Genomic DNA, 25,994 nt, shown 5'->3' with positions numbered 1-25,994 from the left:
GGGGGCTTTATAGAACTGCCAGAACACATTGATGGGATTATGCTCTTCTACTACATTACACTGTAACTAATTTATTCTACTTACTATAAATGTGCAAGTAAAATATGGAAACTCTAGAAAACCCTTGGAGATTTGCATATAAAAATCTGGAAATTTGCATATGTATATATTATAGATTCATTTCCTCCTCTTCCCATATTTTCAAAAGAGAAAGTGAGAATGAAGAAACATACTGTACATAGAAGACAGATTATTGTGCACTCATACAACAATATGGCAAGCTGCTACTTTTTAATATTCTAATCTAAATTGCAAAACAGAGACACAATCAGCTTTTACAAATCTAGGCTCTTATATTGTTCACGTAAAAAAAAAAATTCACGTATCATTATAGACGTAATAGTTCCATACTTGGCACACTTGCATAATTACAGAACAATACGGTTTGTACTGAACACCTCTTGAGTCACGTAAGTGGGAATAGGAATACAGCTGAATTTGCTGATTCATTTCACAACATTACACAAGCATAATGGATTTATTCCAATATATTGTTACTATTGCATTTACAGTATGCAGAACTGGAAGTGTTTTAGGAGAAAAGCTGAAATTCTGTGGAATCCTATGTTAGGTTTGGGTCAGTTTTTCTTTACCCTGATTACACATAACATCTCTGCAAAAGAAGTGGCAAAATTTAAAACACATGGATTGGATTCAATGGAAAGTGCCAGATGATTGCTCCCACCAGCTCTTTTCTGAAGTCATGTCAGGTAAGAAGATTCAGAGCATACCACAACAAATATAGGTAAAAAAGGCAAAAGGTAAAAGACCCCTGGACGGTTAAGTCCAGTCAAAGGTGACTACAGGGTTGTGGTGCTCATCTTACTTTCAGGCCAAGGGAGTCAGCATTTGTCTACAGACAGCTTTCCGGGTTATGTGGTTAGCATGACTAAACCTCTTCTGGCGCAACGGAACACCGTGACGGAAACCAGAGTGCATGGAAACGCTGTTTGCCTTCCTGCCACAGCGGTACCTATTTATCTACTCGCACTGGTGTGCTTTCGAATTGCTAGGTTGGCAGGAGCTGGGACAGAGCAACAGGAGCTCACCCCGTCATGGGAATTCGAACCACCGACCTTCTGATCAACAAGTCAAGGGGCTCAGTGTTTAGACCACAGCACCACCCACATTCCATCACAACTAATATACCGGGTACATACCCTAGAAATACAACACATATCCTAGTTCAATATGTTCATCATTGGGCTACTACATCACCCTATGGAAGTGAGAACACATAGGGAAGAATCTTAGTCAAGGGAACTCTGGTGAAAAGGAGAATGTAGGGCAAAGCAGGCTCACTGTACAAGCAATAAATAGCTGAATATTATTTGTGTGTGGGTGTGTGAGAGAGGGAGAGAGAGATGAATGACAGTCAAATAAGTAACACGTCTCAGAAGACAAACATCCAGAAGGGATCCTCACTCCACAGCAGCAACCAAAATTACAAAATGGCACCACACTCAAGTAATCAAGGAAGAGGGCTCAGTATTTGGTTTTATCCAGGGTTTTAAAGTAAGAGTATATATTCCATGAAAACCACTTAGAGGAGGTACATAATTAAGCAATACATAAATCCTCTTATATAAAATAAAGAGGGAAAGGACTATGCCTCAAAGTAGTACCCCTGCACACAGTCCGGTTGTTGTTGTTGTTGTTGTTGTTGTTGTTGTTGTTGTTGTTGTTGTTGTTGTTGTTATGAAAGCCTTGCACTGCTTTCTGATATTTCCATAACTCCACTTAACTCCACTAGCTGGTCACACTTCCTGGTATGCCCAACTGAGGACAACATGATGTATCATCCTGTGCTCACACTCCAGTGAGTGGTTCTAGACTGCTCTTTATAAAAAATTATAAAGGATGAAAGCAAAATCAAACCCCCTTGCCACTTTCTATAGTCATTAAGTGTGGTATGCGTCACACTCTTCCTATTATCCTTCCTCTCAACAATTTTCAGGAAGTTTCTTTTCATACCCCAAAAAGATATGCATTTTAAACAGTTCCAACCTATGACTTTTTTCTATTTCACATTAGTTTGCTTTAAAACTAAAATGATGGTTCGAACCAAAGGACTGGCAGTGACAATAGGAACAATGTATCATTCTTTCTTCTTAAAAGTGACCTTCAACTTCAGCACAAAAAAATATGCATTGGGTTTTAGGGTGCTAAAAGCTCCAAGATATAGTAATTAATCTTCCCAGCTATGCTTTGATCTCACTTTGAATGAAAGTAGTTTTAGAAGGGCTCCTTCTGGAATTAAGCTTGAAGCCACAAGATTTGTGCATGATGAGGCAAGCAATTGAACTGGATCTCCTTCATTTCTACAGAAGCAGCTAGGTAATTTATCCTTCTATCCAAAATCATAAAGCAGGTCCAAACACTGAGCCATATGTTTTGATTCAAACATATGAAGAATGAGATGAATTGCTATGGAATAGGGAACACCACATAAATGTTTCTTTGGGAGCGGGGAACCTGTTTAGCTCATAAAGGAGTTCTATCATCCCAGACTTGTTGTCTGAATGCAGGATGCTTTAGTGAGTACTGTCCAAGTTGGCAGCCATCACCACCTCTGGTGGTAATGAATCCCATAGTTTAACTATACATAGTGTGAATAAATGTTTTCTTTTGTCTGTCCTGAATATCCCACAATTTAATTTCAAAAAACCCTATTTCTCTGGACTTTGCACTGTTTTATATACCTATTTCAGACTCCCTATTACTAAACCATAAAGTCACAAATGTTGCAACCATTCCACATATGGTAGTAGCTCCAGCCCCTTGATAATTTTGTGTGTATTTCTCTGAATGTTTTCTAGCCATGCGATATCCATTGTGAAGTGAAGCAACCAAAACACATGACTACACAGTATTCCAAGCATGGTCACATTATGGATTTATATAAATGCATTAAGATGTTGGCAGTTTTATTTCTGATCCCTGTCATGGATTTTTTTCCACATCTGTCACACAATGGGTCAAATTTTAACCAAGCTGTTCATTGAAACCCCAAGATCACTTTTCTAGTCAGACACGGGCCATGTTCATGCATAAAGCTAAGCTAAATCTCAGAGCAGATCATGGTTAAGAAGGAAAAAGTTTAACTATGAGCCCAGGTTCAGACGACATACTGAGCCAAAGCTTGACTTAGCTTATACAAAGAAGTTGCATGCTGCTTTCTGTAAGCCACATTTGTGTGGCCTTGGTAGGCCACAGTTTGACTTACTATGATGTGTGAACCAGACCACTTCAAGTCTAGATCACATGTGAAATTAGGATGTATTTATTTTGCCCCAATATGCTTCGCTTTCTTCTTGCTTGCATTGAATCTGCAAATTTAATTCCCATTTCCCCAGTTTGGAAAAAAAAACCCTTTGGAAGCAGTGCTGCACAACCCTGTTTTGTTTTTACCACCTGGAATAATTTCTGTTGTTAGCAAACTTAGCCACCACACTAGGTAAAGGTAAAGGTAAAGGATCCTTGACAGTCAAATCCAGTCGCGAACGACTCTGGGGTTGCGGCGCTCATCTCGCTTTACTGGCCGAGTGAGCCAACGTTTGTCCACAGACAGTTTTTCCGGATCATGTGGCCAGCATGACTAAGCCGCTTATGGCGAAACAAGAGCAGCACATGGAAATGCCATTTACCTTCCCGCCGGAGTGGTACCTATTTATCTACTTGCACTTTGACGTGTTTTCAAACTGCTAGGTTGGTAGAAGCAGGGACCGAACAACAGGAGCTCCCCCCGTTGTGGGGATTCGAACCGCCGACCTTCCGATCAGCAAGCCCAAGGCACAATGGTTTACACCACAGCGCCACCCACGTCCCTCTAGCCACCACACTATTAGTCTCTAATTCCATAAATACAATTGCATAAATACAACTACAAATGAGTATGTTTCACACAACCCATGTTTAACTTAACAAATCAATTGTACTAATAACTGTTAAGTGACTTGGCTTCTCCTTCTCTCACCTATTTTATGCCAGCAACCATAATATTAGGCTGAAGCAGAAGGAAGGATAAGCAGGGTCACAGGAAGATAGTAACCTGCCTTATACTGAGCCAGACAATTAGTCTATTTAACTCAGTATTGTCTACACGGACTAGCAGCAGCTCTCCAGGATTTCAGACAGGAGTCCCGTCCCCCCCCCCCCAGCAGTAGTTGAAACTATTGAGGATTGAGTTTGGGAACTTCTGCATGCAACACAGATGCTGTACTACTGAGCTATGATGTTTCCCCCAGCGAATAGTCATACCTTCATACTGAAAGACCAGCTGTTCCTTTCCCTAAATTTAACTGGTGCCCGAGTTTGCTTGTTGTTTTCTTCCCTTCTCATCTCTCTTTTCCCCCCTATTGACTTGTGTCTTTTACACTGAAAGCATGCTTGCAGGAACTATTTGTTTTTATTTACCCTATGTAAACTGCTCTAGAGCTTCTACAACCAAAGAGCTGGGTAAAAAGGCTTTACATAAATAAGCAATAAATAAGCAAGTCACTATGCAGGAAAGTTTTAATTGTCTAAACCTCTCATGTTGTAAGTTTTTTATTATGTGCATAATCTGTTCACAATATCTGACTTCTACTGCCACTGATGTTCTGAAAAACTGGAACACACACAAAAGAAATTTAGACAATTAAAACTAAAATCTGCCTCTATCTTTAGGAATATATTCAACATTGATGAGGGTTCATTTTAGATTGATGACTGCTGTGAGCCTGTAAAGTCAAACATAGCATCCTTAGTTATATACTAAATCTATTATTTTGTTATAAAATAGATGTAAAGAATACAGGGCATTCCAAATAATAAAAATATTGATATTACATTTCATTATGCAGAGTTAGAAACTAATTGCAATTTTCTCTTACTGTATAGAACTTCCTTTACTAAACCAGCAGCAAATCCTGTAAAGCTTTTCACATCCTAAACCTTTTTATGGTATGTTTGTTTCCTATGTATGCTATCTAACAATGAGGATGGAAAATGTATTTCCTAGGAAGGGCAGGTAATTTGTGAAAAGAGAACAATTATATAATTAGACACATTTGTCACTCAGTCTAATCCTGAAATGAAAGAGAAAGGGTTCCTTTCAAACCGAACATTCAATGAACACCCATTCCTTTCATCTGGAGCATTCTCAAATAACTGACTTCAAGGAAACTACCCAAAGGTCACAGGATTCACTGCCACAAATCATGTTCAGCCACACACAAGTGCATATGTTAGGATCAAGGTGCTAGACAAAGCAGAAATCTTTGCTTTGTTACAGTGATACTTTACAAAGTTTTCCAAAACAACATATAACCTGAAATAAATCCCTATTTTATGCCTCTGAATGGAGAATTCTGAGTAAAATCATAAATTTACTTAAGCTGTCTTTCCCCACAAAACCAGATACTTCAAGCTATAGTGTTGCATAGGGGATGTTGCAAGCATCCAAAAAGTCTGTTTGAATCCACAGACACCTTTGTGAGATGAGCTCAGGACCCTGCTCATTGCTTGCTGCAAGCAGTTGAGCAAGGCACTGCTCACCACTGGGGAAATGTCCTTCTCCAAGGCAGGAAACAGTATGAATAGCAACTTTTTGCAACAGGCAGGGGTGTCTTACCCATAGATGTTAGTGGCGCGGGGCGCCAGGGCACCAGAATTTGGAGGGCACCACAGGCTGAGTGTCTGGGAGGAGAGTCAGGGCACGCTCCCTTCCCCACTCTGGGGCAGCCTGCTCCTCTCCTCTTAGCTGCCCATAGGAGTGTGCTGTGTCCGGCTCAGGGAAGCCCTTTTGCGTCCCCTCCCACCGGGGCTGCCTGGGTGCCTGGCAGGTGCAAATGGGGGCAGGCGTGTCTCTCCGGCCCCTCTCTGGGCACGTTGCTGCCTGCACGCCTCCCTGCAGAGTCTGCGAGCGGAGCAGGGAAGTGCCCTATGCAATCCCGCCACTGAGCAAGGATGGGACAGCCGGCAAGCCACCTGATCTGCTTGCTGGCCCTCCTGCCGCATGGACTTCCCCGGACAGGGGCAGGTAAGGGGTGCCGTGTGCTTAGAGGGAGGCTTCGCAGGAGGGCACGGGAGGCCGTCTGGGCTGTGATCCGGGTGCCTCTTACATGCAGCGCCGAGCACGCGTCGGGCCATGCGATGTAAATGAGCGAGTGTCTCCCCCCCTTAAAGAAGGTTGACAACTCTGGGAAACGGGGGAGGGGTGGTGGTGGAGAAATATTTGCACCACGGTGCCAGATATGCTTAAGATGGCCCTGGCCACAGGGGATACTGTAATCTCAGTCCTTTCTTCAGTGTGAAAGGACACACTGATGTAGAACTTGAGTGTCTGCTCCACTGCCTCCCTTTGCTCCTCCACCAAGTGGCAGAGGCAGCAGAAGTGATGTCTGTTCCTCTGAGTGTCCATGAGTGTTTTCAAGCATTCCTATACAGACCATGTGATAAACAACGATCTTTTGTTAATGTTCACAGGAGTGTGCCACCTAGTGCTGAGGCAGAATGAAAAGTGATACAAAGTGATACAACAGATAAATGGTGCAACAGGGAGCAATGGGTTCAGGGAGATGACAAATTATTCAAAACCAACTATAGTTTACTAAATAAAAACATAAACTTTTATTGTGCTAGCCAAAGGACATGGCATCTCGAAGTTTACTAAAACATAATTAGAACTACAGGATTCCAATCAGGCCAAAAAGTACCATCCTATTAGCATGCACAACAACCAATTAAATATCATGAATCTACATTTGGAGGGATAGAAGGGTAAATGTTAGAATTTTATACGAGGGTGGAGAACACTTCCAACTCAAGAACCAATCCTCTGGGGCTCACCTGGCAGCATTACTCAGGGCCCAAACAAGGGGAGGCTACGCTGAAGTGAACATAACCACTCTATATTCTCTTATTAAAAATAAAAATTACAAACGCACGCACGCATGCAAACAGACATTCTCATTCTCCCCACCACAGACACGAAATTAGGTTAGAGCATTTAGCTTTTAAAAAACCCCATTGTCCTTAAATTCATGGAGAATCCTGTTGGTGAGGAAAGTGCTAACCTCCCAGTTGTGACCCACTACCCACCCCATCCCCAAAAAACCTTTCTAGTTGTTTTTGCAAAATTAAGCCATTCTGCCGCTGATACTAAGATAATGAGATAAACCCTCTCATTAGACAATGGGATACCACCAAGAGGAAATCCTGTCCCTGAATTGGCTCCAGTGTGGAGTGACATATTGTGAAAACTCAACAGCTTACTATCTGCCAAGACTTTTATTAAAACAGCAAAACTGATGAAGATGAAACCCTGCTAAAAAAAACCTGACTAGCAAATCAAGTCTGACATAAGAAATTGTTTTTCATTGTATCCAAGGATTCCCTGCAATTCTTTTTTTTTTAATCCCACTTATAAATTCACAGTCTTAAATAATATAAAATATTTTCTTTAGGTGATAAAGAAATAACTGGCTTTGTTTGAGACATAAATATGAAGCTATGAGAGTTAAAAACGTGGTGTGACATTTATGAGTCTCTTACAGTCGCATCAGGCAGAGCTGAGAAAGATTAATGCAGATTGTGAAACGAACATAAGGTTACAAAATCACTGCATCTTTTTGTAAAGTAAAGTTTATCCACAGGGGAAGCAGTATTATTTACAGTTGTATTGTCTGAACAATTTACAGCCCCATTGTTGACAATAACAACCCACTCATTCTGCAATGTCTAGCTGAACATTAGTCCACCACTGTGATGGATAACCTCAAGCCCAGGGGTCAAATATGACCCTTCATTACCCTTCAGGTATGGATAGAAAATAGAGGTTGTATGTGCAGATAGATAGATAGATAGATAGATAGATAGATAGATAGAGGGTGATGGGGGTGGGGGTGAGGGGAACCAGACTAATGTACAAAGGTAAATTTCATATTCATTGCTCTGTCCACCTTTGGCTCTCACCCCATCCATCACTGGCATGTCACACACCCCCTTGGAAGGTTGCTCATAAGAGAATGAGACCCACAGGCTGGGGGGAAAACCCCTACTGCTGTTCTGATTCAATGACTAACACTGCAATCCCATACATGTCTATTAAGAAGCAAGTTCCATTGAGTTCAACAGGGCTTAGTCCTTTGTGATGCATAAAGGTAGGGCTTGCTTGTGGACATTTAATCCAAAATGCAAAAATCTGTGTGGATGGGGGTGCTGGCCCCCCAAAGAGGACATGGCCAGGAAATCCTGGATGTATGGCAACCCTAATTGCATCTTAATGCACCCACCCACCCACATTACAATTAGAACAGGCTCCATCGGTATAAGATTGTGTTTTTTCCTGGATAATCTTTTGGATGTTGCTGGTGTCTAGCCCTCATGACCAGCATGGCCAATGATAATGGATGCTGAGAGTTGCATTTCCACCATCCTTGAAGGGCCAGTGTCCCCAACCTTGTTGTAAAGTTTCCAAACAACTGAACAAAATATACCAATTAAAAAAAAAAAAATTAAGGGATTTGAATTTTTAGATAAGGACAAAACAGATAACTTTTGAATAATGTTTCTCCAAGTAAGCAAGAGTCAAACATAATATGCATCTTATTGAGGCACCAGTATGAAGAAGACAAAACATGGGATTTGATTAGCTCATGCAGCTATTAATATAAGGAAAACATAGTGCTAGTGAAAAGAAAAAAATCCAAATCACCAATGACTAACCTATAAATATATTTTCTGATCTAATATTCTTAGTCCCCTAAACAACAAAACCAGTTACAACAAATAAGTTCAATAATTAGCATATGACACTCCTATTCCTTCATCTTAAACTATTATATGCCTAGCATGGCATATAACTGCTACTATTTAATATTCATAAAGCACTGAAAATAAGGAAAGCTGGGTGTGTGGCAGTCCAACAAATTATATCCTGCACCAAGTCTTTTAGAAAGAAAGGGGGAAAGTCTGTCACAGATGAATGAGTGGAAGCAAGCACTAACATTGCAATTAGAAACAAATTCTCAGATTTGTATCTGCATAAATGATTTGGGCAAGATTGCTATCTGACTGCATATCAATGAATCTTTTCCTGTTTACTATCCGATTTTTCTGCTTCCAAGCTTTCTCCATTTTTGGCATGGTTAAGAAGGGCCTGGAAATCAGCCACATGGCTTAGCCTCAATCCAGTTAAGATTACTGTGATGTCTGTTGGCAAGGAGAAGACTTTTGGGGAATTGGCATAGGTTATGGCTGGTGCATCAGTTAAGAGCACCAGCCCACCAACTCGCAAAGAATCTCATGATGCTGGTTGTTCCTGAACCACAAGCACTTAGAAATAGCAAAGAAAGCTTATTCACATCAAGCCAAATGATTCCATATCTTTCTCTGACATTATGATTAATAAAATAATAATGTAATGAGGGAGTGCCTTCCGCAACTCACAAGAAGAAGATTTAGTCATTGAAGTAACTTGTGTAAAAGCAGTGGCCAACAGAACAGATACAAGATGGTGACACCTGGAAGGGGAGAGCTAATTCATGTTTTACAAGGAAACAGATAATCAAAGTAGGTTTGAGATCAGGGCACAACTCTAAGGAATGAAGGACAATGAAGATGAGCTAACCCCTTTGATGATTAGTGTTGGGACTGGTGATTTTGAACACAAGGATAGTGTCTGTAGAATGCACAGGTGGGTCTCTCCTGCCATGCATTCCCCTCCAGCTGCAGAACAAATACATGGAAGTAGAACTTAACCTGATGATCCCATCTTCAAGTTACTGGTCCCACTTCCTATGTAATACCTTTTTTCTTCCCCGTCCCTCTTGGAAAAATATTTAACTCCTAAGGCAGCAGGAGCCCATGCATTTTCAAAGGCACCAACACATGGGTTGCTGCTGTAGTAGTGATCCATATGCACCCAGGGAGGGGGAAAGAGAAGCATACCTCCTGCAGTAGCTGCATCTACAATAGCCAGGTATGGAGAGGCACTGGAAATGAGTGAGTTATTATGAGGCAGAATACAGCTGGAAGTTCTTTTCCATCTCAGATTACAATCCGAAGCAGAGAAGTATTAGCCATATAGGCTTCTAATTCTTGCATCAGATTGGAATATTGTACTAAAGGTTGTATTCCAAACAAGGGAACAATGAATTTTGTTGACAATTCTAATTGTTAATCACATTTTGCTGCTATTTGACCACAAAATATAAGCTAAGTATTTCCCTTTGGTGAATTATGGTGCCCACTCTGACCTCATTACGCCAGCCTTGCTGTGCACTGAAAATGCAATAATCTGTAGCATAAAACCAACAGTATTCTTTAGATTGCATTTGTTTTATTTAACAAAATGATGGTTTGTCAAATAGCCTGTTTATTTTGGTAGAATCGGATGGTGGCAATTGCCAGAAACAAACTAATTGGCCTACATGTTGAAAACATTGTTTACTTGCATAATTTATGAAATAATAGTCAGACCAGTACAGAGAAACAGCAATGCTTTTTTTGACAGGAAAAGCAGAAGCAAATAAAAGGGTCTCACTCACTCATTGACATTTTGATGTTATTGTATTTGCTCACTAGAATGGAATCACCTATATGCTTAATTCCTTACGCCTTTGAAAAACATTTTAGCACAAGATATTGTACTGAAATGCAAAAATATATATGTACACTAAAGTGACTAACACAAAAATTGAATCTGAAAGCACTAGGGAGGAGAGCGCCACCGTTTCTAAAACCAATCCTGAAGTTTAAGCATCAAAAATGCATGTTGGCAAGGTTCCTGATCCATGTCTCAAGGGCAGAATTGTAATGATACTTCCACTTCTTATAACTAGAAGCGAAGTGCTAGAGGCCATATTGTCTGCCTTAATCTCCCTTTTCCCAAGCATTTCTGTGCAGCTCAGATGATTCTCAGAAAAACACAGATGGCTTCAGGGACACGGCCACGTTCCAGAACAGCCCAGTAAAACAGTGACAGCAAAAGTGACACTATGGCAAGAAAAAGATTAAACCAGAAAACAAAATGAAAATTCATGCAATTTAACATTTTATGCTTCAGTGTCTTCTGGTACTTACTTTGTTAACAGTCAGCTAAGAAATAAACTGCATTTTTGCTTTGCATCTTGGTAACACCCTTTCATGTGCTGATGGCAAGAGCCCATACATACATTAAGATTTTTGTGCTCCAGTATGAAGAACCTTTACTTAGAACATCGCCATGTAATTTAATGCATTTTCAATTTTTAAAAATGAGCACAGAATCTCTGCCTCATACCCAGGGGTGGCATGTCTTGTTTCACCACCTGAGTGCTGCCCTGCCGCTGCTGCCACTGCCTGCACCGCCTAATCTGCCACAAACACCTCCTGCCCTGTGCAATCTGCTGCACCCGCTGCTGGCAGAGAAGAACCACTGCCATCAACACCAACTTGGGGTGAGATCAAAATAGTGCAAGATCTTATGCAATTTGAAGTGAGATCTTACCCCAAATTGGCACTGATGCTGGCTCCAACTTCTCCACTAGTGACAGAGGTGGCGAGCTAGACTGGGAGCCCACAGAGGTGCCACCGTGAGCACTTGTGCAACCTGACACAGTGGCCTCTCCGTGCCTAGTGGCAGGACTGGCTCTGCTCATACCAGAGGCGGAGCTAGCTGCTTTGGCACCCAGAGCAGTGCACATGCTGTGCACCCGGGGACAGGGCAAGCATCCCAGGGGACGGGACAGCAATGTCACCCCCCCCTCAGCGATAACACCTGGTGCGAGCCACATCCACCACACCCCCTTCCTCCGCGAGTGGCTCATACCTCATACCATATTTGGTCACTACCCTGCACTCAACTCTTATCTGTGGCTGCTAGAAGCTGTCAGCATGTGACAGCGGCAACACATCCATATGATATGCTAGATCACCATATGATATGCTACAGTAACTACTAGATCAATAAAATCAGTCCTGGAGGTATTTTGGGGAGGGTATTTTTGAGAAGGGGTAAATCAGGGTTTACAGTTTTAGTGTTATCTGGGCAAGGATGTTTAAATAATATATATTCAATAAATAAGGCTGAGCCAAAAGCCCTACTTCCTAGATTTGCTGCCCCTCCCCCCAGACTGCCAGAGGAATCTAGCAAGAGGGATGATGATGGTGGTGATGATGGTGGTGGTGATAATAATATAAATCACAGAATTCCTTTTTGTTTAGCAGAGAGCAAAAATGTGTCTGAGGCTAAGCTTTGAGAAAACATTGTTATTCTCTTGGTGAGCACCTCACCATGTGAGGCAAATATAACTCATTTTCACTGCCACAGATGGCACAGAGACAAACAGAAGAATCCTGCATAATGCAGACAATGCCAAGTTGTCTAATTTAAAAAGGGGGAAACACACACAAAGAGAGAACCTGGAAACCTTCCCAGATCATACATCTGTCTCTAAGTTGCGCTTTAGAAGAGGAGGCCAAACAGCAATGACATATAGGGGATTAATGGCATATTTTTCCCAGTTCCAAATTATCTTCTCAGCTCAGTCCTGTAGTCATTTCATGCATTCCTATGCATGTCTAGTCAGAAGAAAACTCAATGAGACTTACTTTCAGGCAAGTTTGTATAGGATTACAGCCTAAACGAGCTAAAGGAAGCCAATACAAGGTTAGCTGTTTAATGTATCACACTGGGAGAAAGCAGGGGGAGAGAAATATCAAAGAATGAACCAAAACAAGAGATAGATACAGATTGCATTTTAATAAAATACACTTCTATGCACATCTACAGTGTGGAATATAATTTGCAGTTCATTTTAACACATCTGATATAAAGTTTTTCTTAGATGTGTTAAATATTTGTTGTTCAATGGTGAAACAATATACTCTTATTATTATATTCTACACTGATTACTACCCTTGCTCGCCAAAAGCACATCAAAATGCAAACACTAAACACTTCTGAAAAACCACTCCTATATTGAAACAATATAGCCCCTGCTGCTGCTGCTATAGAATTTTGCCTTTGAATAATGGCAATTAAATTTAAGAGTGTGTCCCTTTTTATTGTGTTTACTATCAGTACAATAATTAGAAGACAAAATTTAAATCCACCAACCGCATTTTAATTAATAGTATTCACATTTTAGGGCTACTTTAGATTCTCATCAATAAATTATCTTGTCTGCCATAGAAAATACTGTGTCACATGACATGAGTACCATGATATCATGGACCACATTTAGTACAAAGAAGCCAACATTAATAGCTCCATTCACACATCATATATACGGACAGAGCAGTTACTAGGCCAGGGCAGCAGTTCTTAACTGACCTCATGTCACCAGTGTTGCTGTAAGCTTACACGGAGGGAGAAGGGAAGGGGCAAGGTAGTGGCAAGGTCCGCATGGTGCAAGCACACTAGCAGGATATTTGTATTCAGATGTCTGTACTTCTCATGCTGCAACTGATGTCTTTACAGCAGCCAGGTACTCCAGTCTTACTTAGAAGTGAGAAATGGGAAGAGACTTCTATAATCCACTAAACTAGGCAGGGCTTCATGAAGAAACCTTGAGGTTTGGTGCACTTCCCAGTCTTATACTTAGAAAGCAATGGTGGCTTAAAGGCAACAATGGCCAAACTGCACTGGCCTCTGCTTTCTTCTGCCTCAATGTTTTACCTTGCAGTTGGCCCTGGGTTATCACTGGACTTCCTCAATACCGTTCTCAAGTTCCTCATGATACATCGCCAAACTATTTGCAGTCATGATTAATCTCAATAAAGATACAGCCTTCTCTTCACCCAACTCCTTCCACCAAAATTCACTATGATTGCATCCATCTCTGCATATTTTATAGAGTGCTTCCAAAAGCACCATTTATAATTAAATAATTACAGGTACACAGTGGCGTCTATCACAAAAGAAACTGCTATGTCTTAAGAGTGACAGCTAGACCCAAACTACTTTTCCAAACCCACTCCTCCTTTTTTTCTTATTATTCTATCATCCCAAAAAGTAAGAAAAACAATAGCCTCTTTATTAAGGAAGATATCTATATTAGCTTGGTTGCAATAATACAAACAGTGAGGTGCATTAATCTAGTTTTAGTCAAATGATTGTATGAATACATTATCCATAGAGAAATACCAAGATCATTCACGTATTAAGACAGATTCAATCCAAAATCAGCAAAATATTTTCCACAGAGAATATTCAAAGGTGCCACTACACAATGTAAGCCAAATACTAATGAGGCTTGTTAAGATAATGAACTACTGTAAATAAGTTACTTACGTTTGTCGGTCCTGATACATCTTGTTAACTTTTTCCCACTGGTAAGTAAGCTGAGTCAGCTTTTCCTGTATCCTTCCAGCTTCTCCAGGTGTGGCACTTTTTAAAACTGCAGTCTTCTTATTGCGAATAACTTCAATCTGTCCTGAGTATCTCCCTAGGCTGTCTTTAATTTTCTGCAATGCCATGTTAAGCAACACAAAAGATGAAAAGAGAATATCAGACACAATTGAAAAGAAGCAGCAAGCTTTGGTCTAAAATATGTAGCAGACGTATAATACTTCTAGCTCTTGATTGAATAATGAATGTAGGCCTGAGATTGTATGAGAGGTGAAGCTGTGAGTAGTAATGCGAAGAAGATACTAGGGATGTAGTGTGAGGGAGTTATAGCCCTGGAATGTGTGTGTGAGGGAATTAATGGACTTGGGGAGTAAAAGAAAAGTGAGGGGAGTTTTGGTGGAGAGGTTTAGTGGAAAGGTCCAATATAAGAGGCAAAGGAGAAATGGCTTGTTTAACGTTCTGTGTGTGAGTGTGTGTCAGAGAGAGAGAGAATGCATGTGTGAGTAAAGGCACCCCTTATGCACCCTGTACTCGTGTGCAACCATATTTACTCAGGTCACCGCAAAATAAATAGATACTTTGGCTTTTTCTTGTTCCGGGCTACTGCTGGAGCAAGGGAAGGCAGCCTTTGATTGACCAATGGGGCAGGAGGCACCTTCTCCCTGGCACTATCCGTGCCCCCATCCTGGCACCAGTTCTGCTGGGTGCCCTTCTTAGCTCCCACCCTTAGTGGGAGAACTCATGTGGTGTAGTGGTTAAGAGCGGTAGATTTGTAATCTGGGGAACCGGGTTCGCATCCCCGCTCCACATGCAGCTGCTGGGTGACCTTGGGCTAGTCACACTTCTCTGAAGTCTCTCAGCCACACTCACCTCACAGAGTGTTTGTTGTGGGGGAGGAAGGGAAAGGAGATTGTTAGCCGCTTTGAGACTCCTTCGGGTAGTGATAAAGCGGGATATCAAATCCAAACTCCTCCTCCTCCTCCTCTCCTCCTCCTCCTCCCACCCTCAGTGTTCAGCCACTGGCACTGCGGGCACTGGCTCTCCTCAGGCAGGCATGTATTTGCAGAGCAGAAATATGCCTTAGATGCCATCAGTGTGTTTGTAAACTGGCTAGGAAAAGTGCACTCTGGTTTCATTTTAAGAATGAAGAAAGAAGGGCTTAGAGAAGCCCATTAGCAGATGAAGTGGCAATAGCGCTTGGGAACTGTATCAATTTCATTGCTCTTGAAAGTGAAATCAAATCAAAGGAATTTTGATGGCCATTTATTTTTGTTTTCTAAAATTTGCCTCTCTCTGACAGTTAAGAACAACATTCTCTAGTAATTCGACTTTTTAGAAATCTGTGTGCCAAGCATCCAAATCAGGTTGGAAAGTGTATTCATTCACATTGGTTCTATGGATTGTGGTTAATTGGGTTTTGCTCAGCTACGGGGAAGGGCTATTTTAAACTTTACCATTTAGACTTCATTTCTAAAATTGAGTTCCTCAGTTCTTTCCTAGGCTTATTTGATAGAATCCAGATGTGCATTTCTTTTACAAAAATGCAAATATATTTTTAGAAAACAAAATATCTACAGGATGAGGCATTGTTCTGGAATGAATACCAAATCTGTAATCATATTTCAGTTTTTATATTGATATCATAAATGAGAGAAGCACAGCTTGTACCATTCATGAATGAGAGAAAAAGATCCACTACTTAATCGCAGTCTTAAATATGTACTAGAACTATGAATCATAATATTTGCTACAACTTTCATAAATCCAGCACATTTAAAGAGGATTATGTATGCATTCTTGCTGGGAGAATGAAAGGTTTAGAGTGATTAATGAATATCTAGCATAAACAGAAATGGTGAGGATTCCTAAGGAGAACTGGTGGATTTACATATATCTTTGGGGATAAGGACAAAAATCACAGCCAAGGCAGAGACAAAGAGTTATAATTATCTGGAATTGACATTTTTAGTGGAGATTTCTATTCACCTACAAATGCTATGTGCTGTCAGAAATAATCCTTATGGAAAACAACATTTATTAACGTATTCCTGGCCTGATTTATCAATGATTGAGTAAACCACCAGCCTAGAAATGTTCTACTAGAATTGAGTAGCCTAGGTTCACTATTCACTGATGAAACTTACTGAATGATCACTTAGGCCAGTCACTGTCAGAGGAACGTACCTTTTGCATGCAACTCTCTATTTTTCAGTCTAACATATGTCACAGTGTTGTTATGAGGATATAACGCACAGGAAAACAATGAACAAATCATAGGAAGAGCACAATGTTAACACTACACTACTGGGGAACATGAAGACTGATGGCTGGTTCTTTCAGGAAGAAGATTCTGGATCTCTCTCTCTCTCTCTCTCTCTCTCTCTCTCTCTCTCACACACACACACACACACAGTGGCAGACCAAGGGGTCTCAAAGTTCATCAGCAGCCTGTGCAATGCCCAAATTCAGCACCCCTTTCTCTCGCCTTCCATTCTTCATCACAGTTGTCCAGTGTGACCAAACCAGTCACACTCCCCTAAATCTGCCTCTGATATATACCATAGCAATATACTGTGTATATTTATAAGGATGGAAAGGCTACTCCCATTATTTTTGCCCGCTTGGTTTATGTTCTCACTTAACGAGCAGAACAATCCAAAAACCCCTTACACAGTGCAGGAGATATTAGGTGGAGACATCCCTTTGCCCATCTCTTTAGACTCAGTAAGCCTCTTGCCGGCCACCAAATGTGTGGGAAGGCAGGTAGCTCACTGGCGGTATTCATTCCAGAGGAAAGTCCCAAGTCAGGGCATTCTGAGAGCAGAGAGAGGGCGGGACTCCAGAATTTTCAGGATCCCCAGTTGGCTACATGACATTGGGCCTGATCAGTCTGCCTCTGTCACCTTCCACTACAACAGGACTGCGGATTCAGTGGTTGATCAGCAAAATCCCATTTGCAGACAACCTAAAACTTAGTCCTCATAGGGCTATGTATTGGGTTCTATGGAAACCAGGGTCTCTAAGCCGATTCCATAACCTTGGCTGCAACTGATGGCTATTGATGAGACTATTTACCGTATTTTTCGCACGATTGGACGCACCGGACCATAGGACGCACCTAGTTTTCAGGGGGGGAAATCAAGGAAAAAATATGATTCCCCCCCCCCAGCTCTGGGAGCAGTGGACAGGCTGCACGCAGCCTGTGCGCTACTCCAAGACCTTCTCTCTGCTTTTGCGGGAGGTGCCGGAATTCCCCCATCTCCCGCAAAAGCCCGCAGGAGGGAGAAGGGACTGACTCGGCCAGTCAGTCCCTTCTCCCTCCTTGGGGAAAAGCCCCCAAGAGCTGCGCGCTCTGTAAAGGCTGCGCGGCTCTTGCAGGCTTTTCTGCGAGGTGGGGGAATCCCCCCACCTCCTAGAAAAGCCAGCAAAGCCGCACAGCCCCTTTAAAGAGCGCACGGCTTTTGCCTGCTTTTGCGGGAGGTGGGGGAATTCCCCCATCTCCCGCAAAAGCCCGCAGGAGGGAGAAGGGACTGACTCAGCCAGTCAGTCCCTTCTCCCTCCTTGGGGAAAAGCCCCCAAGAGCTGCACGCTCTTTAAAGGCTGTGCGGCTCTTGCAGGCTTTTCTGCGAGGTGGGGGAATCCCCCCACCTCCTAGAAAAGCCAGCAAAGCCGCACAGCCCCTTTAAAGAGCGCACGGCTTTTGCCTGCTTTTGCGGGAGGTGGGGGAATTCCCCCATCTCCCGCAAAAGCCCGCAGGAGGGAGAAGGGACTGACTCAGCCAGTCAGTCCCTTCTCCCTCCTTGGGGAAAAGCCCCCAAGAGCTGCGCGCTCTTTAAAGGCTGCGCGGCTCTTGCAGGCTTTTCTGCGAGGTGGAGGAATCCCCCCACCTCCTAGAAAAGCCAGCAAAGCCGCACAGCCCCTTTAAAGAGCGCACGGCTTTTGCCTGCTTTTGCGGGAGGTGGCGGAATTCCCCCATCTCCTGCAAAAGCGCGCAGGAGGGAGAAGGGACTGACTCGGCCAGTCAGTCCCTTCTCCCTCCTTGGGGAAAAGCCCCCAAGAGCTGCGCGCTCTGTAAAGGCTGCACGGCTCTTGCAGGCTTTTCTGCGAGGTGGGGGAATCCCCCCACCTCCTAGAAAAGCCAGCAAAGCCACGCAGCCCCTTTAAAGAGCGCACGGCTTTTGCGGGAGGTGGGGGAATTCCCCCATCTCCCGCAAAAGCCCGCAGGAGGGAGAAGGGACTGACTCAGCCAGTCAGTCCCTTCTCTCTCCTTGGGGAAAAGCCCCCAAGAGCCGCTCGCTCTTTAAAGGGTGCGCGGCTCCTGCAGGCTTTTCTGCGAGGTGGGGTAATCCCCCCACCTCCTAGAAAAGCCAGCAAAGCCGCGCAGCCTCTTTAAAGAGCGCACGGCTTTTGCCTGCTTTTGCGGGAGGTGGGGGAATTCCCCCATCTCCCGCAAAAGCGCGCAGGAGGGAGAAGGGACTGACTCAGCCAGTCAGTCCCTTCTCCCTCCTTGGGGAAAAGCCCCCAAGAGCCGCTCGCTCTTTAAAGGGTGCGCGGCTCCTGCGGGCTTTTCTGCGAGGTGGGGGAATTCCCCCACCTCGCAGAAAAGCCAGCAGAAGCCACGGAGCCTCTTTAAAGAGCGTGCGGCTTTTGCCTGCTTTTGCGGGAGGTGGGGGAATTCCCCCATCTCCCGCAAAAGCCCACAGGAGGGTTGGAGAGTAGCGGGAAGGCGTCGCGCGCCTTCCTGCTGCCCCCCATCGTCTGGGGCTGGCGATGGGGGAAGCGCTGCTTTTCCCCCCGCCAGCCTCAAAGAGCAGACTCTCCTGGCTTCAGCGGAAGCAACGGGAAGCCTCCGGAGCGCAGGCTTCGGAGGCTTTGCCTTGCTATCGCTGAAGCCAGGGAGCCTGCATTCGCTCCATAGGATGCACACACATTTCCCCTTAGTTTTTAAGACGGAAAAACTGCGTCCTATGGTGCGAAAAATACAGTAACTCGGGACCAGTTTCAGTTTCCCATAAAAGGGTATTAATTAAACATGCTATCAAAAAACAGTTAACAAAAGACTTTGAAACATACTTCTACCTACTACTGTCTTGAAATTTGATTCATGTGAATCCACATGGGGTAAAAAATCAACCACAATTAAATTTTAAACCTTCTCCAACCAGCAGCTATGCAATTTATGTGCCATGTTTCTATTTTTATTCCAGGATAATGACAATGATGAATGATTTTACCAGGAAATAAATATTCATTCATTACGAAGCTCAGATCAAAACTATATCCCTTACGAAAGCATATGAATCTGTAAGATCTATTTGGCTACTGTGATAGATTTATTTCAGAGGAAGATGGAACTGTGCCCACAACTACCATCTCTTGACATTTTAATAGTTCAGTTAAATTAAACCTACAGCAATAGTTACTTGTAACCATGTTAATCAGTATCATTAAAGTTGGTGTCAGCTACAATAATATCAAATACATGTGGAATAACAAGTGATTAGTTATGGAAATAATTCATACTAAGATGCACAAATGTGTGACATTAAAGAGTACTAATGGGGATCCATTCATCTGCTACTAATCCTTTTGCTGGGCCATTGATTCTCTGACCAATACAGTTGACAACATGGAAAACACATAACAGTAAAGGACGAAATAACAGTAATTTATATAGTATCTAATTTTTACATAATCTAACCACATGAGCAAGAGTAATTGTTTTTTAGTGAAGAATAGCAACAACAATGTCATGATACACTTTAAAAAGTAATCTGGGCGTAAGATTCAAGAAAATATTGAATAATATATTAGGAACAACATAAACATAAAATGGTTATGGACTAATTTAACCAATAGCAAATAACTTTGTACTGTATCGTTTATCATTTCTTTATGGATCTATACACTACTGTTACATTGACATTTCTATATTTTATTTTTTATTACTAACAAAAAAACCTTAAAAATTGCCTAAAGACATTTTGTTGTCACTGCTTTGCGTGGTTGTTTCTGTATATTTGTCCTCTTTCTAGTTTTTGTTTATATTTCATTTTTTAACTCAGTGTGTATCTCATGCTGAACTAGTGAGGTTTGCTGTCCTCTTCCTGTGTGCCCCAAACTCTCCTACGGTGGTCCGCCAACCCTCCAAAGCTGATGTTAAGGGCATAGGAAAATGATGGAGACAGGAGAGTAAGTTCTTGCACTAGCAGAGCTGTTGCGTTAGATATGGCCTGTATTTCCTAACCCCTTTTACCTGGGACTAAGCCCTTCTAATGGGGTTAACTCTCGGGTATGTGGAGTTAGGACTGCAACCTAGTTTAGGAAATTCGTTTTTGGTGTGCGTGTTTTTTATGCCAAGAGAGAAAATTAAAGAAAAAAACTGACCAAAGGAGAAGCAACAGTGTCTTCTGGCACCTTATGGTATAAGCTTTTGTGAACTATATCCCTGTGCAATGGCACATTACCTTCAAATTATTAAAATTGTTTGAGTCTTACCATGAGGCACTCTTCTTGTCTGACAAGATCCTCACAGTCCCTCCCCTGCAGACTGGGAGAATTAAGGAGGTCTTCCACATCAGACAAAGCTTGTAGAAGCCGAAGGATTTCTGCCAGGTATGCAGAAGGCACATAAGAGGTTTCCACAGTCATACCTTCAGTCATCACAACAGTTGTCTCCTCACGAACTGTTTGCTGGTATAGATACACAACAGAATTTTTCCTTTAGTTTCAAAAAATGGTTACTGCACTTAAAAATAGTAATATATAAACAGTGTATCATTTTGTAGCACCCCACCTCAAATTATACAACCATAATAAACATATCCTGCTAATTCATTTGATTGTGATATTTAATGCTTCATATAGTAGGGCATTTTTATCTTACTTCTCCAAAAATGTAAATCTGGCTAACTATGATGGCTAACTATGAGACATTAATGACTATGGTTCTGAGACCATGAAAGGTGAGAGGAGTAGGTGCGTATGGGGCTTTTGCAGACTTTTCCTAGCAGCATAGTCATATAAATCTATAAATAAAGAACAAACAAGCTAGATGGGAAATCCTAACATGGAAAGCTCTCCTGAAAGTGCTACGTAGATGTGCCAAGTTTTTCAGCACAATGATTAGCTCTAGTTCCAAAATCTGAGTTTATATTTCAAGATTTTCATCTGGAATTCAAAAATTAACTTGTGTTAACTATTAAGGTTCTTTTGATTTTTTGCTACATTTTAACTACGGACTGAATTTTACACACTGACCACACATTAAAGACTGGTTCACACATCTCTCTTTATCCCACTGTTGATGTTTCAATAATTTTTCTTAAGATTTTGATAACAATACAATGCCAGCTACAAACATCATGTCAAAGTGCAAAATGGGGAAGGGAAATAATAAGGTGGGGGACACACAAAAAACTACAACAGTTGGCAAGGGTAAGGTCAGCTAAGCCATGAGCTTGTGCCATTATTTCGTATAATCTTACATCGTTTCTGTTTGGTCCTTTAGGTGTGTACAGTAGATGACAATATAAACCAGGAAAGTAGGGAGTGATGGGGAATCACGAGAGTGCATAGTTCCAACCAGGTCTGTTGCTATTTGTTAGGCAACATAATGTGTTTTAGTAACTAGTGCCAGGATGTAGAAATTGGATTGGGTCTCTTATCTTGCATTAGATGGCAGTTTTCCTATGTACCTCTTGTTATATTGCTGTAACAGTCCATTCCCCATGAACATCAGATGCATAGTTTCTAGTAGTGAATCCTAGCACTCTCATTTTGCCATTTGAGAACTGGTTGATACTTGTGTCCCTACTGACTTTGGAAACACTGGGCTAGCAGATGCTCTACTCCACTCCCAATTTTCAGCTCATATACATGACTCACACACACATCCCACCACCACAACACAGAGAACACCACTCCATGTACACTCCTCTGAAGTCCTTCATCTCCTGAATGTAAATCAGAAACTTCAAAGTGATTTTAGGAGCATATACAATTTATTATTATTCAAGAATCTGGGTCACTGGTAACACTGAAATTGGGTAGGGATGCTGGTTCTGCCAATAAAGTCAAATTTAGGCTGTGCAATGAGTGCAGGAGTTAGAGACAGAAATTATTGTCTGAATTGTAAAGTAAGGTACTGGATTTAACCAAGACCACATTTGAATTGAGTCAGGCAACAAAATGTCTTGAGCTGGAACTGTAAGGATACAATGGGAAAATAATGCATGTTAAAAAGGGTGGTGAACAAAGGGCAAAAATTGGCACCATTCCACTACCCAATAGATAAACCATTGTCTAAGAGAACAAGCTCAACTTTAAGTTGTTGAAATAAGTACAATAGCCTTAGGGCAACTATTCTACAAAATCTCAAGGTGGACCCCACTTAACTTTTTCTAGGGAAGCAAGAAGATTCAGATAGCCAAATAGGCATATGCTCATTCCAGAAGTTGCTTAAATCATGTCATCTTAAATTGGATAAATGTGCTATGCAAGGCAGATTCCCAGTATTTTAAGCTTTGCAAATCACAGTCTGCATCAAGATGGTAACATATTGGAATAGTATTTTCAGTATAAAAGCTATATAGGGGTGCATTGTGCAAGTTTAATTACATCTTTCTGATCAACTAAACTCTCTTCTGATTTACTGAACTCTCTTCAGTAAATGTGAAAGGTCCTAAATAGTAGACTTTGCAAAGTGCTGAGATAAATCTCAGTGATATTAAGTACATATCAATATAGCCCAAAATTCATGGTTGGGCAATACCTTTATTAGGATCAACCAAAACTGTCAAGCTTGCCCTGATTTAAGGACATTTTGGTTAGTCCTAATAAAGGTATTGCCGAAGTATGGATTGTGCGGATTTTTCTTATGCACCAACACAACTTTTGCTTTTTACATCCAGATGGAAATATTTTCAGAATGTTGATAAATCTATTGGTACATCTGAAACTACTATAACTGAGCCACTTTGAAAAGTGAAAGTATCAGTTAATATTTATTGTTTAAAAATTGTACAAAGCATACTGTATTCTCTCATCATAGATTAGTAGAGATAATATTATTTTGAATATGCATCATCTTTTTGACTGCCCTCATTTAACACTAATAGCACTTAGGTTTTTAACCACTGCTGTGTTGTACATTACTAACTGCAGGCTTACATCAACATATCTTGTGAGACACAGTTCTGTCTATATCTCCTTGTTTTCCCTGTATCAAAAACTACATAGCGCCAGCTCGAAAATGGCATATAACTGAAGAAAGAAGAAGCACAAATTACTTGGGTTACTTCCCACTTTTAGACTGTCTTATATAAAGTACGACTGAACAGTCTTACCTGTGAGATCTCTGAGCACCAGGTAACCATCAGAGCTCACAGGTCTCATGAGAGGGGGTATCCACATGCCCAGCTACCTGCATAAGTGCTTCTCTTTTCCATATATGTGTAACAAAGGAACTGGCTCTGAGAAAATGCAGGACGCTATAGCATAGGGACGCAGGTGGCGCTGTGGGTTAAAGCCTCAGCACCTAGGACTTGCCGATCGAAAGGTCAGCGGTTCGAATCCCTGCGGCGGGGTGCGCTCCTGTCGTTCGGTCCCAGCGCCTGCCAACCTAGCAGTTCGAAAGCACCTTCGGGTGCAAGTAGATAAATAGGGACCGCTTTCTAGCGGGAAGGTAAACGGTGTTCCGTGTGCTGCGCTGGCTTGCCAGAGCAGCGATGTCACGCTGGCCACGTGACCCGGAAGTGTCTGCGGACAGCACTGGCTCCCGGCCTATAGAGTGAGATGAGCGCACAACCCTAGAGTCTGGCAAGTACGGGCAGGGGTACCTTTACCTTTTTATAGCATAGTATTACTCTGTATATGTGGTTGTATCCAATGCTGTATGAGCAGCATTCCACTCACACAACAGAACTTTCCTCTCCTCTCCTCTCCTCTTTTCAATCATCCTCCAATGTTCTGGAGCAGATTTTCAGGGTGTGCAGGAGACTGAAGGGGATAAGGGCAGGTGTTTCCATTGTACAAGTGGAATTCTGTTATACAAGCAGAATGGCAGCAATTGATACAATCCTGTTAACTTTTGGGATGCCCCGAGCTGCAGAATTTTTATACTTGTTTCACAGATGCTGATACTCAGTTTGCCTTTTAAAACTGATTTATTCTCTCAAAGTAATATTGAGAGGCCTATGGAAAGATTAAGGAAGGTCAAACTTCATACTGAAAATGCAAAGATGGTTGTGGAGAAGTAACAGTTTACTTTCATCTCAGTATTGTGAGAAGCAAAATAAGAGTTGGCCTCTAAAGTGAAAAGAGTCAGACAACATCTGAGGAAGAGTCACAAATTTAGGAATATTTCCTTAAGGCTCTAAAACATGTCAACTATACATCCAGAACTATAGTACCTGAAATTCTTAAAACAATAAGTGTTAATTCCAGGTAGTATGGAACAGCATGAAAAACTAAATAAATATTGGACTTCTTAACACCAAAAGAGAAATTCTTCTCCAGGGAATTTACAATATTTACTTAGGCTAGATATAAATGCCTTTTTCATGCACTGCTTGCTATGCCAGAGTGAACTATGAGATTGTCCCACTTGAATGAAGACAAATTCTCAGTCTCCAGAACAGCTAAGGTTTGCTCCATATTGGATGTATATAAATTTTGCATTAATTTTATGAAAAACATAAAGGTGATTTGAGGTATATATAGATCTCCCTGGATCTGCCTTCAAAATAGATTCCCCCCCCCCACTCAAACGAGGGCTTTGTAACTATATGAACATAGCGGTAAATCTAGAAGTTGCCCTGTATATGATACATTAGTTGATTTCCAATTACATAGAAAAACATATTTTATTTAGAAAACCAGTTTTATCCTTGCATTCATCTTATTTCCTCAGTACTAACTCTGTATTAGATTGTACAAGAGGAGGACTTTCCAGGCATTATATGTAAATTAGCAAGCTATTGCTTTCAAACAGTAACACACAACATTATACAATTATGAAATAAATACAACACAGTGACCTGGTTTGCATGACTTATAAACCAAACTATGGCTTACCACGACTGTGTGGGAATTCAACCTCCTGAAGAGGAAATTGTAACTGCTTTGCTCCTTTGTTCTTTTTCTGGCTAGGCCATACCATGTTGCCCAAATAAGGACTTGTGTTTAAGCTGCCTCCACACTAACCACAGGCTGTAGACAATATTTGCAAAGCAGTATTGTCTGATACTTGTAATGCCGTTTTTAGCATCAGAACATTGAAATGTATCTGCATCATCCTAGAAAGGTACATGTCAAGGATTCGTAAAGACTACAGTGGTATCTCAGGTTATGTACGCTTTAGGTTACAGACTCCGCTAACCCAGAAATAGTGCTTCAGGTTAAGAACTTTGCTTCAGGATGAGAACAGAAATCGTGCTCTGGCGGTGCAGCGGCAGCACGAGGCCCCATTAGCTAAAGTGGTGCTTCAGGTTAATAACAGTTTCAGGTTAAGAACGGACCTTCGGAACAAATTAAGTACTTAACCCGAGGTACCACTGTATTAGTGTTGCACAGTAAGAACTCTGCCCTTCCCCCATAGTCAACTCTCTCTCATATA

At 41.7% G+C, this 25,994-nt stretch overlaps 1 protein-coding gene across 9 annotated transcripts in view; it reads right to left on the bottom strand.

Moving 5' to 3' along the window:
- The window catches only part of DMD (dystrophin), a 985,465-nt gene that overhangs the window by 478,115 nt on the left and 481,356 nt on the right, over positions 1–25,994 (bottom strand). For all 9 annotated transcript variants that reach the window (XM_077927390.1, XM_077927397.1, XM_077927392.1 and 6 more), the window contains exons 42-43: positions 20,876–21,070; positions 14,321–14,493 (exon numbers count right to left, since the gene is read on the bottom strand). In XM_077927390.1, the coding sequence (XP_077783516.1) occupies positions 14,321–14,493; positions 20,876–21,070 (368 nt within the window). The remainder of the gene's footprint in view (positions 1–14,320; positions 14,494–20,875; positions 21,071–25,994) is intronic.

This window comes from Podarcis muralis, chromosome 4 (genome assembly GCF_964188315.1).
Source record: "Podarcis muralis chromosome 4, rPodMur119.hap1.1, whole genome shotgun sequence".
NCBI classification, from domain to species: Eukaryota; Metazoa; Chordata; class Lepidosauria; order Squamata; family Lacertidae; genus Podarcis; species Podarcis muralis.
The sequence above is the reverse complement of the archived record's forward strand: the minus strand, read 5'-3'. Positions and strand labels throughout refer to the sequence as shown.